Source organism: Antechinus flavipes, chromosome 1, assembly GCF_016432865.1.
Source record: "Antechinus flavipes isolate AdamAnt ecotype Samford, QLD, Australia chromosome 1, AdamAnt_v2, whole genome shotgun sequence".
Taxonomy (NCBI): Eukaryota; Metazoa; Chordata; class Mammalia; order Dasyuromorphia; family Dasyuridae; genus Antechinus; species Antechinus flavipes.
The window spans coordinates 223,812,656-223,825,691 of NC_067398.1; the positions used below are offsets into that span (position 1 = coordinate 223,812,656).

At 31.1% G+C, this 13,036-nt stretch overlaps 1 protein-coding gene across 2 annotated transcripts in view; it reads right to left on the minus strand.

The window, feature by feature from the left end:
* The window catches only part of ERCC6L2 (ERCC excision repair 6 like 2), a 148,947-nt gene that overhangs the window by 56,339 nt on the left and 79,572 nt on the right, over window positions 1-13,036 (minus strand). For both annotated transcript variants that reach the window (XM_051996873.1, XM_051996867.1), the window contains 2 exons: window positions 10,091-10,190; window positions 2,332-2,484 (listed from right to left, as the gene is read on the minus strand). In XM_051996873.1, the coding sequence (XP_051852833.1) occupies window positions 2,332-2,484; window positions 10,091-10,190 (253 nt within the window). The remainder of the gene's footprint in view (window positions 1-2,331; window positions 2,485-10,090; window positions 10,191-13,036) is intronic.

Consider the following 13,036-nt stretch of genomic DNA (forward strand, 5'->3'; position numbering starts at 1 on the left):
GAGTATAGAAGTGGCTACCTTTGAATTTCTAGACTAAGATAATTTCTCAGAAAAAACAATTACTTGCCATCTAGGTTCCTAGTTTATCAAATCTATCTTTCCCTTTTTAGAGGAGTGTTAGTAGAGATAGTGAATACATAAAACTTTTTCAAGGAATTTGGAAGGAAAAGCAAAAGTGATGTAGTATAATTCAAGGGTTGATTTTTTTTTTAATTTAGAGAATAGGAGAGATTTCATTATTTGATGATCATAGGGAAAGAATCAATAGATAAAGAAAAGCTGAAGATGGGAGAGACTTTGGAAGATGATTATTGATCATACAATCTACTAGACAATGTTAGGGGGACAGAGTCAAGTATATATTAGAAGGGTTGACCACTATGTCAGGGAGAAAGAAGGGGAGAGAATAGGAAATGATGTCATAAGAGTTTTAAGATGAAAAGAAGAAGAGAGGGAAGAGTTCATATTGAATGATTACAATTTTTCAATAAAGTATGAGGCAAGGACCTCAACTGCAAGAAATGGGGACAGGGAAGTGTCAGAGAGCTCAAACAAAAGTTTGTAATAGTTTCTGTAGAAAATGAAACAATAAATCAATTTGAGAGAATCTTGGATAATAAGATTTTATAATTCATACATTATAAATTCTGGGTTCTATTAGCTTCATTTAGTAATTTCAGAGCAAAAGTGGAGAAGGTAGATGGGTAAACTAGGGCTAAAGTTTGAGAAGAAGTTAAGGAGTTATCATACAAAGGGGCAAGTGATTCAAGAAAGCTGAGAACAGAAAGTAGTCAGAGTAGGGGTAATGGCTTTAAGAATCTAGTGAAAGTTGAAGAGATTGGCAGATTCAGAGAGGATGATGAATAAGTTTGGGAAGAATGAGGCATAGGCAGGAGTAGAATGATAAAAGATTATGGTCTAATACAAGAATGTCAGATTTTCTAATAAGAGAAGTAGAAAACATGCAAGTAATGGTAAACAACTAATGTGTAATCATCCCTATGTATGTCTTTTGTAAACTGAAGGAGTAAGTTATAGAAGCAGAGGAACTGGGAAATTAGGGACTTTGAGAGAATATCTGAGTAAATAATGAATTACCCTGGTATACAGGCAGAAGAGGCAGATGATGAGCCAAGTGATGTGAAAAAAGGGAGAATAATTTGCGGGTCCATGAAATATATATTGTTTAACTTGGGTATAAAATTTTTGTTGATTGGACCTTAGTGGAGCAAAGGCTGCTGAGAAGCAGAATAATAAACGTATAAGATATTAAAACAAGCTTAATAATTAAAAATTATTAAATAATTATTAAAGCAAGCAAAATAATTAAAAATTATTGGCAGCCCTCAACATTCACTCTGGTCCTACATACTTTCTATGTTATTTAAGGTGCATATCCCATCTCTCCAATCAGACTATATGTTTCATGATTTCAAAACTTTTAAATTGATAGTACCCAGCACAGTGCTCAAAAAGAAGTATTTTTACTACTGATAATGATAAATTACATAAAAGCTTTGCTACTCTCTATTTCTATGACTTTGGATAAGTCTATCTTTCTGGTCTTAGCTATTTCATTTGTAAAGAAAGAGTGTTAGACTGGATATTATTTAAGGCTGTAACCAACTAACTATAAACATTCTATGAGTCCATGAAGTACTTTGCCCTTCCCAATATCTATTACAGAATTATTAAGTCGAAGAACTCAAATTTCTTGTGTAATGAAAAATTTTAAGACTTTTTTGGAAAGATACAAAAATGTTCCATTTAAAGAACAAGAAACATCTGTATGCTGAAGATGAACATAACTGGAAGAGTCTGAAAACTGATGTGGAATTTTTATTGAGAACAGCAAACAAAAATCTCCATGACACATGAGACAGCATCTCAGGGAGTATTTGGTAATTTTTAATCAAAACACATTTTATATTTTTGTTTATTTGTGGAGGACATTTTTTTCCCTGAAATTTCAGCAGCTGTTTCCAAAATAATACACCTCCCTTTGTCAGTGTATAAATGACTTTGAGGTGGGGAAAGAGTCACATGTTCAGGCCTGTGTGTGGATGGGGGAAGGGGAACTTTATGAATGTGTATGAGAAAAGCTATTTAAAGGCACAAAGCATAGTTTTTCAAAAGTCTGATTGCAGTTTTCTAAAAATGTTAATTCTAAGAATCTTGTAATATATTTTGCAAAAAACCCCCCTGCAATTTCTTTAAGATCTAGAAAAGCATATTCACCTCTATTTCATAGTGCACAAAAGGAGGGAAATTAAATTATTGTTTAAAAACTCACTGAAAATGCAAAAAACAAACAAAAAAAAAATTACACACCTCCAAAATATCCCTTGTAAGACAAGACCCTTGAGATCTTAGTCTGAAGAGGTTGTGGATCCCAAAAAGTTCTCCTTGATGTTCTTTTGATCCTTGAACTGCTTCAAAATACCGCTTGGCATTTTCACTCCCAACCACCACACAGTGCAGTTGCTAAAACAGAAAAAATACATGATATTTCAGAAGTGTTTGATCCAACAACATGTCAGAATTTCCTGGCATTATCAGTATATACACAGTTTTAGGTGGAGTAGACAGAAACTCCTTAGGGAGGAAATTGTGTTTAAATTTCCCTGGAAGATGTTAGCATTGTGAGGAAATAATCATTACCACTGTGGGGAAATAAACATCTGATTAGTTTTTATGAAAACCAAACAAAAAAATAGCTTTATACTTTTTAATCTGTTTCTGCTCATTACGTGCAAGATTTCAAAATTTTTTCTCATTATTTTTTACATGAAAAGAATAAATTTCTACCAATCTTTATCCTGTTAAATAGTTCTAAGGAAATGCTACAATAGGTATTACTAGAAATTGACAAAATTAGTGTACCTATCATTAGATTATAATTTTGAATTTATGATATAATGACTACAGTAGGAAATAATATTGATCACAATAATACTGGGAACTAAAATTAATGCCCAATTTCTCCCCTGGAAACAGCATATTTGAAACATGGGTAATTTTTAAATTTCAATATTATTATTTAGATTTTTTTTTTAGTTGTTTTAGATTCTTTGTGATCCCTTTTAGGGCTTTCTTGCCAGAGACTGGAGTGATTTGCTATTTTCTTCTCCAGTTCATTTCACAGATGAGGAAATTGAGGCAAACAAGGTCAAATTACTTTCTCAGAGGTACAAAGCAAGTGTCTGAGGCTAGATTTGAACTCAAGAAAAATGAACCTTCCTGATTCCAGGCCCAGTGCTCCATCTACTGCAACCTAATTACTCCTAACTTCAATAAAATTTCTAAGAAATCCAAAGAAATACATATTATTCTTCCTGTGAAAGAGGACAAACTTATTGCACATCTATAACATGCTGACTGTGGTAGAAAGTTATAGGTTCAAAGAGGGATTGGCATGATACCCAAAATATCAAGTTACAAGGGTAAAGGAAAAAAACAAGTAACAGGGATCAAGATTTCTCCAATTATATAACATTTCCTTCTGTACCTGACTGCTCCTGCTGAGAATTAATATTTCTGGCAATAAATTCTTGAATATCTCAGGAAGCTAAGTAGATAGAAAACAGGAGGAATGAAAATAATACTTCTTGGTAATAGGCATTATAATCAATGTCATGGGAATAGAAGATCAAGTGGAAAGGAGTGGGATACCAAAGATTAGGCACCTTGCATGTTTATCTACATTAAGAAAAGGAAGACTAAAAAAAAAAAAAAAAAAAAAAAAAAAAAAAAAAAAAAAAAAAGGAAGAAAAATAGAAAGAATAATAAGAGTAAACTCAAATAATTTGAGATTGGGCAGACCTGCTGGAAAAAGGGGTGAGCTAGAGAAGATCAAGTCAAACTTAACATATGATATGAATAATAAACCATAGAGACTAAAGGCTAACTTAAGGGCAGTAGAAAATATGTATGTGCACTTCTGCCTACGTAATGGAAGAAAACATAAACTTAACAGTTTTAACTCTAAGTGTAGATGGATTAAATTTCCCACCCAAAAATAAAGTAAAAGGAGAAAAGGATTTTTGAAAAGCCTACTATATAAAAGAATCATATTTTTAAAAACACAGTATAAACAGAATGAAAATGAAGTGGTAAAAGAAATTTATTATGCTTTAGGCAACTCTAACGAAGGCAAAAATTTAGATATTGCAACAATAAAAACCAATGTTAAAACAGAAAACATAAACTATGTTATACTGAAAGCAATCATAGATAATAAAAAGCAACAATAAATTCACCAAATTGCATAGTGAAAAATATTTTACAAAAACGGCTAAATGAACTGCAAAACAATAATGATAATAATAGTTGAGACTTTAATGTTGTTCTCTTTTAACTGAATAAGGATAAGAGAAAGATAAAAACTTAAATTAATGCAATAAATCTTCAATGTTTACCTATTTAACTTTTGCAATGTTAAGTGTTTACATGATTTCATTAGTGACTTTCACTTTTACACTGGGAACCACATACATTTAAGGCTATGTACAGTAGAGAAAAAAGACATTGTGCACAAGTTTGTGGACTTGGTATCCTTCATTGATCTTGTTCAGCTTATCACTATAAAGACCTTCCCATAAATTCATGACATATTTCATTGTTTGCTTTGAAAACTTGAATTCTGTGTTATAAATATGGTTACAAAGCACACAGTACAAGTCCTTTGGGCTCTAAATCCAAATGTGCAAAGTCAGTGATATGGCTTAGTAAGAAAAGGTATTAGATAAATTTCCAGAATGTATGCAACTGCCATCAGACTAATCGACTGGCTGGCTTGAGACAAAAAGACTCTATCCCATCATCAGGTACAGCCTCAAGCTTTGCTATGCCCATCATACTTACCTTTGCTGTGCTCTCATACTCCAAGATTCTAAACAATCTCAGAAAGTTCATGAAGCAGATATCACTAATAAATAATTTCAAGTTGGTGCACCCTCTACTATCTCCAATGCAATGCACTAGCTGTAAAGGGCTAAATGTCAGAGGTGATATCAAGATCTCACCAATTTAGGCAACTTCTTATAGCAATAACTAAAGTCCCAGGAACCTTTCCCTTAGTTTTCAGAAGGCAGCAAAGGTATAATGCCCTCTGAATCTAAAAAATGAATCTTATTTGCTATAAAGTATTTATTATACGATAGATTTCATATGTTGTAAAAAGTGAATATTTTTCTGAAATCAATGCTTTTTTAAGTTGAGATGTCAGCACAAAGGTCACAAAATTTTAGAGAATTACTAGAGATAAAAAATATTTAGAATTTTATTTTGTATACTGCATTTTATGGATTTTTTATGATTAGTGTGTTAGCAAAAGTACATATTTATCAGAATTAACCTTTTATTATAAAAATTATACTTAGAAAAATATATTTTCAGCAATCACTACCAAAAGATTACAGTTTTTGGTGATCACAGTATTTCCTATATTTCTTCTACAGTTAATATATCAATATTTGTATTTTTTTACTTTCATATAATTGAGTGCTTAATGTACATTTGAAAACATATTAAGAGAATAGAAAAAAAAAGATTAAGGAACTTATAAATTTTAAAAGATCTAGGAAATAAATTAGCAATGCTAAAAGAAGCATAAAATAAATCTTAAAAAATAGGGGAGAAATAAAGAAATTTGAAAATAAAATAAAATAGACAAAGTGAAAAACAATTTCAAAAAGAGAAGCAAAACAAATTGTTAGCATACCTAAGAAACAGAAAAATGAACAAATTATCAAAATAAAAAAGTTAATGAGATGAATTTTACAATAAAAGAGAAAGTAATTAAAAATTATATAAAATTACATGCCAGTAAAATAGTGTATGTTAAAAGGAAGTGAAAAATCTAACTTTAAAAAAAGGAAAAAACCAAACAAAAGATGAAACAAATCTTAAAACAATCTAATCTCATAAAAATAAATGGAGTGAACTACCAAAAGCAGAAGAAATAAACCTCATTTATCAAATGTTTAAAGAACAATTAATACCCATGGTTTAAAAAAAAAAAAAAGAAAAAGAAAAACCATTCTATTAACCTTCTTTTATGAGGCAAAAATGTTACTGAAACCCAAACAAGAGACAAAACAAAGAAAGCATAGGACAATTGCACTATGGATGCAAATATATTAAATGAAATTATCACTAGATATTATAAGAAAATATTCATAGTAGTGATGCAAGGGTAATTTCAATTAAGGAATTAATTGGCAAAATTAGGAATATAAGCAAAAGAAAACAAAGCTATATGATTATTTCCAAAAAAAGAAAATTACTTGAAAAAATACAGTACTTATTTATATTAGAAACTCTAGGAAACAAGGAAGGACTCTTTTTTAATTTGATTAAAAATAAGATATTTAAAACCAAGTATTGTTCACAATGCAAAAGCTCTAGAATGTTTTTCAATGATAACAATGATGTCCCTACATCCCCTCTATAATTTGATATAGATTTAGAAATGTTAGATTTGGCAATAATATAAAAATACAAAAGTAACAAAGATAAAAAGATCTGTGAGAAGGGAACAAAATTTTCTAGAGATGATATAATGGTATATGTCAAAAACCCCAAAGAATCAACTGATTTTATTCAAAAAAGTAGCTAGGTGCACAAAAACACAAAATTCAACATTTTTACAAAATACTTACAAAAACAAGGAAAAAATATAAAAAGATAAATTTCATTCAAAATAACTACAAAATACGTAAAATATCTAAGAATTAATCTGTCAAGATCTATACAAGACACATAATACAACTACAAAACACTTTTTAAAAACAAAACAATAACAAAATTTATATGGAAGAATAAAATATATGGAGTTCTCAAGACATATAATAAGAAAAGTAACTAAGAAGGAATAATATTACTAGACAAAAACTACTAGGACAAATGGAAAATAATCTGGCAGAAATTAGGTTTGATTATCTGAATCAATATCTTAAAACATAACCAAAATGAAATCCAAATAGGTACTTAACCTAAGATATAAATAGTCAAATCATAAACAAATTAGTAGTACAAGAAAAGAAATGGCTTTCAAAACTAGGGACAGGTGAAGAGTTCATGACAAAGAAAGAGGCAGAGAAGATATCAGCAGATAAAATGGACAGTTCTGATTAAATAAAATGGGAGAGAAGGGGAAGATTTTGCACAAAAAAAAAAAAAATCAGGTTAAAATTGTAACAGAAACAATTAACTGGAGGGGAAAAAAGTATTTGTAGCAAATTTCTAGAATAATTATATTCCAGATTTATAAGGAAACGATTCAAACACATAACATAATAAATGTTCAAATAAGATAAATAGACAGTGCCTGAGTTCCTGAATAAAGAAATCCAAGTTAGACAACTATTATGAGCCACAACTTGAAACAAAGGATTCTTACAAGGTGCTAAGTCAGTGGAATTGATAAAGACAATGGTTGTTTAGCATGGTACTTAACAGTTCTCTAGTTCCGTACATGTACTTAGTACTTACTATAGTTCGACAAGATTCACACCTATGAGAAGAGAATCATATAAGCTTAGACTAACTTAGCCAGAATCAGAATTGGAAAACAGAGACCTTGGTGGCAGTCCTCCTGTCTCCCTCACAGAAACCAAGACACATTCAGGAGGACCTCAAGAAAGCTGGCAAAGGCAGAAAAGACAAAGGACTAGCAGCAGGAGCTCAAGCTTTCAGAATCAAAGAGAGAGATAGGCCTCAAAGAAAGTTAACTGGGCCCCAGGAAAGGAGACAAGACTTTGAAAGAGATAATAAAGTATTTGAACTTTAATCCCTGGCTGCACTTGTGGTGATTACTGAACTGAAATGAAGGCTGCTCCCAGAGACCCCAAGAAAACCCAACAAGAGAACATTATATTTTGAAGAGAACACTACAGACAACTACATTAAAATGTTCCAAATCACTAACAGAGACATGAAAATTTAAATAACTCTAAGGGAGTTACCTATCAGATTGGCAACAAGGTCAAAAAAGGAAAAGATCCTATCACTGGTGGAAAACAATTTAAAACTATGTGTAAAATATGACCAAATCGTACATCTAATACTACTATTAGGTCTATTCCCCCAAAAAAACAAGGAGGGGAAAGGGACCTACATGTACAAAAATGTTTATAGCCGCTCTTTTTGTTTTGGCAAAGAGCTACAGAAATTAAGAAACTAAGCTGATGTCCATCAATTGGAAAATGACTGAACAAACTATGACATACTGATGTAATAGTATAGAAATAATAAAATAATAAGAAATAATAAAAAGAATAGTTTCAGAAAAACCTGGGAAGATGTGTCTGAAGAACTGCAGAACAAAGTAACCAAAACCAGCAGAACGATTTACTAAATAAGATATTAAAGAATAACAATTTTGAAAAACTTAAGAAATTCCAATTAATCAATGATTAACCACGACTTCAGAGGAATGATGATAAGCCATGCTACCCATTTCCTGATAAAGAGGGGATGGATTCAAGAAGCTGAATGAGACATATATTTTCAGAAATGGCCAACAAGAGACTATTTTGTTGACTTTGCCTATTTGTTAAAAGAGTTCTGTTTTTCCTTTCTATTTATTTATTTTTTATTTTAGAGAAAATAGGATTAAAATTAAGATTTCTTGCCCTTTTTTATCAAAAAAAAAAAAAAGAATGAAAGAAAAGAGGGATACTGAAGCTTTAAAAACCCCAATAATATATGACAAAGAATAGAAAGGAAGACAACTGAAAAATTTTTTTAAAGTAAAATGTCAAAGTTCTTATGTAAAATGAAAAGTAGCTGTATATTACAATATTTTCAGTTTTATATATATCCTTTTACCATTCTACTTTGAATATCAAAATGCATGCTTTATTTGGTGCTTAAGATCAGAATTTAGTATTTTTTTTAAGTTATCACAAATGACCTTCAAAATTAAAATTATGTATTATAATTATCATTTGATGCACACACTCTAATGGATGCAGCACATAAAATATAACAGAAATATGTAAATATAGTAACATCTATTGTTATAGTAACAAATACATAAAATTAAAATTATATAATAATGGCCCAGATCCTCCAATAATAAGTTAGCCTTAGATGTACAAAAAGCTGAGGAATTTCTTAATGAAGAAAAGTAAAATCTGATACCCTAAAGACCTTCTCTGAGAAAAACTTGAAATGATGCTCTTTTGAAAAAAAAGAACAAAAGATGAAGAGTCAAGAAATCTGGTGCTAGCTCTTTTTCAGGTGACAAAAAACTGGAACATGAGGAAATGCTCATCAATTTGGAAATGGTTGAACGAGTTGTTTATATATGATTCTGATGGAATACAACAGTGATTTAAAATATGGTGCATAGGAGATTTCAGAAAAACCTGACAAGATTTATATGAGTTAATGCAAAGTGAAGTCAGCAGGCCTAGGAGAGAGCACACTATACACAGTGATAGCAATAATGTAAAGACAATGAACTGTGAAAAGCTTACCTACAATTCCACAGGACTATCCATCTCCAGAGAGAGAATTAATGAACTGTAAGTGCAGAATGAAGCATTTTTTTTTTAATTTTATCTTTCTTCTAACTCTAACATTCTATAATTTTGTAATAGGAGACTGGTCAGTAAGAAATCAGTCATAGAAGCATTTGTGTTTGGTATGCCTACTTCAGAAATTGCTTGATGAAGTGGAATGTAGGAATCCTGTCCTCCAATTCAGAGCAAGCACAAGTAGTTCTGGTACCTTATGACTTTCCATTCTGAGAGATTTAATTGGCTTCAGAACTGAAATTATACATGCATACAAAAGGTTTCAATAATTCAACATTATTCTTTTCTTTTCCTTTCCGAATTTCTAAAGGCTGCCTCTAAAACTTGGGGATTGCGTATGGGAGATAGCCTAATCTGTTCGTCTGTATATCAATTTTGAAAGTAGTACATAGATTCGATTACAAACTTAATCAGTACTTTTATGTGTAAATTTTACATTATGGCTAAAATAAGAATAAAAATCAGTTTCCTATTCCTATCTAAATATTTTCTACTAAAAGACAGTTTCTTCTAAATCATTAGGCAAAAGAAAACTCAAATTTTACCTGCTTATATACTTGACGTAAATACATAATCTCTTCCACAGTTCCTAAGGATATCAGCCTAAATACTTTCACATCCCGGCATTGCCCGATCCTATATGCTCTATAAAAAAACAAAAACAAAAACAAATTAACTGAAAAAGTTTTGTGATAGGAGGTAATACATAGTTCTATGTTCATCTAAAACTTCAAAATCTTGATTATTTTTATTATGTCATCACCATTTCTAGAAGTGTCCCTGCCCTTCTATGACTCAACAGACTATCACTTAAAACAAAGAATGAAAAAAAGAAAATAAAAAGCCATTCAGAGAAATTAACAATATCATCTAAGTCCAATATTATAGACAAGGTATTACACACAGATCCCCAACTCTGCAAAGAATGAAAGAAAAGATTTGTTTTTTCCCCTATTCTCATCTTGAAGCCCAAATTTGGTCATTACAATTAATAAGTGATTTAAAAAAAAGTATTTATATGCTTTTGGGAGGAGGTTTTCTTTTTTTTCCAAAGTATTTTATTTTCCCTCAATTACATTTTTATAAACATTTGTTTTTAAAACTTTAAGTTTCAGATTCACTCCCTTCCTCCCTTCCTATCTCTCCCTCCCTTCATTGAGAGGATACATGTGCAAAACATTTCCCTAATAGTCAAATTGTGAAGGAAAACATAGATCCTCTCATCTCCCCCCCCCCAAAAAAAAAAAAAAAAACAACAAAAACCTCAAGAAAATAACATTTTAAAAAAATCTGTATTCAGACACAATCAGTTCTTTCTCTGAGAATGGATAGCATTTTTCACCAGAAATCCTTCAGACAAGTCTAAGATCTCTGTATTGCTGAGAATAGCAAAGCCATTCAGTGCTGATCATCCCACAATATTGCTTTTACTTTGTACACAATACATTTCACTTTGCATGAATTCCTGAAGGACTTACCAGGTTTTTCTGAGAGCATTCTGCTCATCATTTCTCATAGAACAATTGTATTCTATCATAATCACATACTAAAATTTTTTCAGTTATTTCCCAATTGATGCAATGATTCCCTCAATTTGCAATTCTTTGACTTGAGAAAAGAGTTGCTATAAATATTTTTGTACACTTAGGGCCTTTTCCCTTTTTAAAGAAATCTCTCTTGAATACATGGCTAGTAGGGATATTAAGTAATGGTTGAATTAGTTCACAATTCTAACAATGCATTAAAGTTTCATTTTTCCCACATTCCTTCCAACATTTGTCATTTTCCTTTTCTAGTCTATTAGCCAATCTAATAGGTATGAGGTAGTACCTCAGAATTGTCTTAATTTCCATGTCTCCAATCAATAGTGAGTTGTGTATCTTTTTAAAAATGGCAATAAATAGCTTCATTAGTTCATCTGAAAACTGTTCATATTTTTGGATGATTTTTCAATTGGGGAATGGCTCTTATTTTTATAAATTTGACTCAGTTCCCTATACATTTGAGAAATAAAGCCTTCATCAGAGAAACTTGCTACAAAATTCATTTCACAATTACTAACTTTATTTCCTGGCTTATTCTGTTATTTCTCTCATTTTACCCAGACCCTCCTCAAAAATGTTTTGCTTCTGACCATCCCCTCCCTCAATATGCCCGCTATTCTATTATTCTAACCTCTCCTCATAACCTCTTTCTCTCCTACTTTCCTGCAGAGCAAGATAGATTTCTATACTCATATTGAGTATGTTATTGTCTCTTTAAGCCAATTCTGATGACAATAAGGTTCACACACTCCCCCTGCCCTCCCCACTTTCCCTCTACTATAAACGCTTCTTTTATGGCAGATAATTTATGCCATTCCACCTTTCCTTTTCTTTTCTCCTAGGGCATCCCTCTCTCATCTCTTGATTTATTTATTTTTCGAAATCATCCCTTCATATTCAATTCACATCTATGCCCTTTAACTAGTTTACACTCCTTCTAAATACCTTAACAATGAGACAATTCCTATGAGTACTTTATCATAATAAAATGTGAAAAGATCAATCACCTTAAGTTCCTTATATTTTCCTTTCCTTGTTATCTTCTTATGCGTCTCCTAAGTCCTATTTTTGAAAGTCAAATATTCTATTCAGCTCTCTCTGGTATTTTCATCAAGAATGTTTGAAAGTCCTCTATTTCACTGAATGTCTACCTTTTCCCGTGAAGGATTATGTTCAATTTAGCTGGGTAGGTGAGTTTTGGTTGTAATCCTAGCACTATAGCTCTCTGGAAAATCATATTTCAAGTAACTAATCCTTTAATGTAGAAGCTACTAAATCTTGTGCTATCAAGATTTATTTGTCAAGAATATTCAACTATATGAACACAATGACAAAATAATTTCCACACAAACAAAATCAGATCCAATCAACTGGAAAAATATCACATGCTCATGAGTAGGCCAAGCGAATATAATAAAAATGACAATACTACCTAAATTAATTTACTTATTCAGTGCCATACCAATCAAAATTCCAAGAAATTATTTTATAGATCTAGAAAAAATAATAACAAAGTTCATCTGGAAGAACAAAAGGTTAAAAATTTCAAAAGAATTAATGAATAAGAAATGCAAATGAAGACATCCTGGCTGTGCCAGACCTAAAACTATATTTACAAAGCAACAATCATCAAAACCATTTGATACTGGCTAAGAAATAGAGTAGTCAATCAGTGGAATAGGTTAGGTTCATAGGACAAAATACTTAATGACTATAATAATCTAGTATTTGACAAATCCAAAGACCCGAGCTTTGGGGACAAAAACTCATTATCTGACAAAAACTCCTGGAAAAACTGGAAATTTAGTAAGGCAGAAACTAGGCATTGACTCATACCTAGCATCCTATACCAAGATAAGGTCGAAATGGATTCATGATTGAAACATAAAGAGTGATACTATAAGCAAATTAAAAGAACAAAGGATAGTTTACCTCTCAGATCTGTGG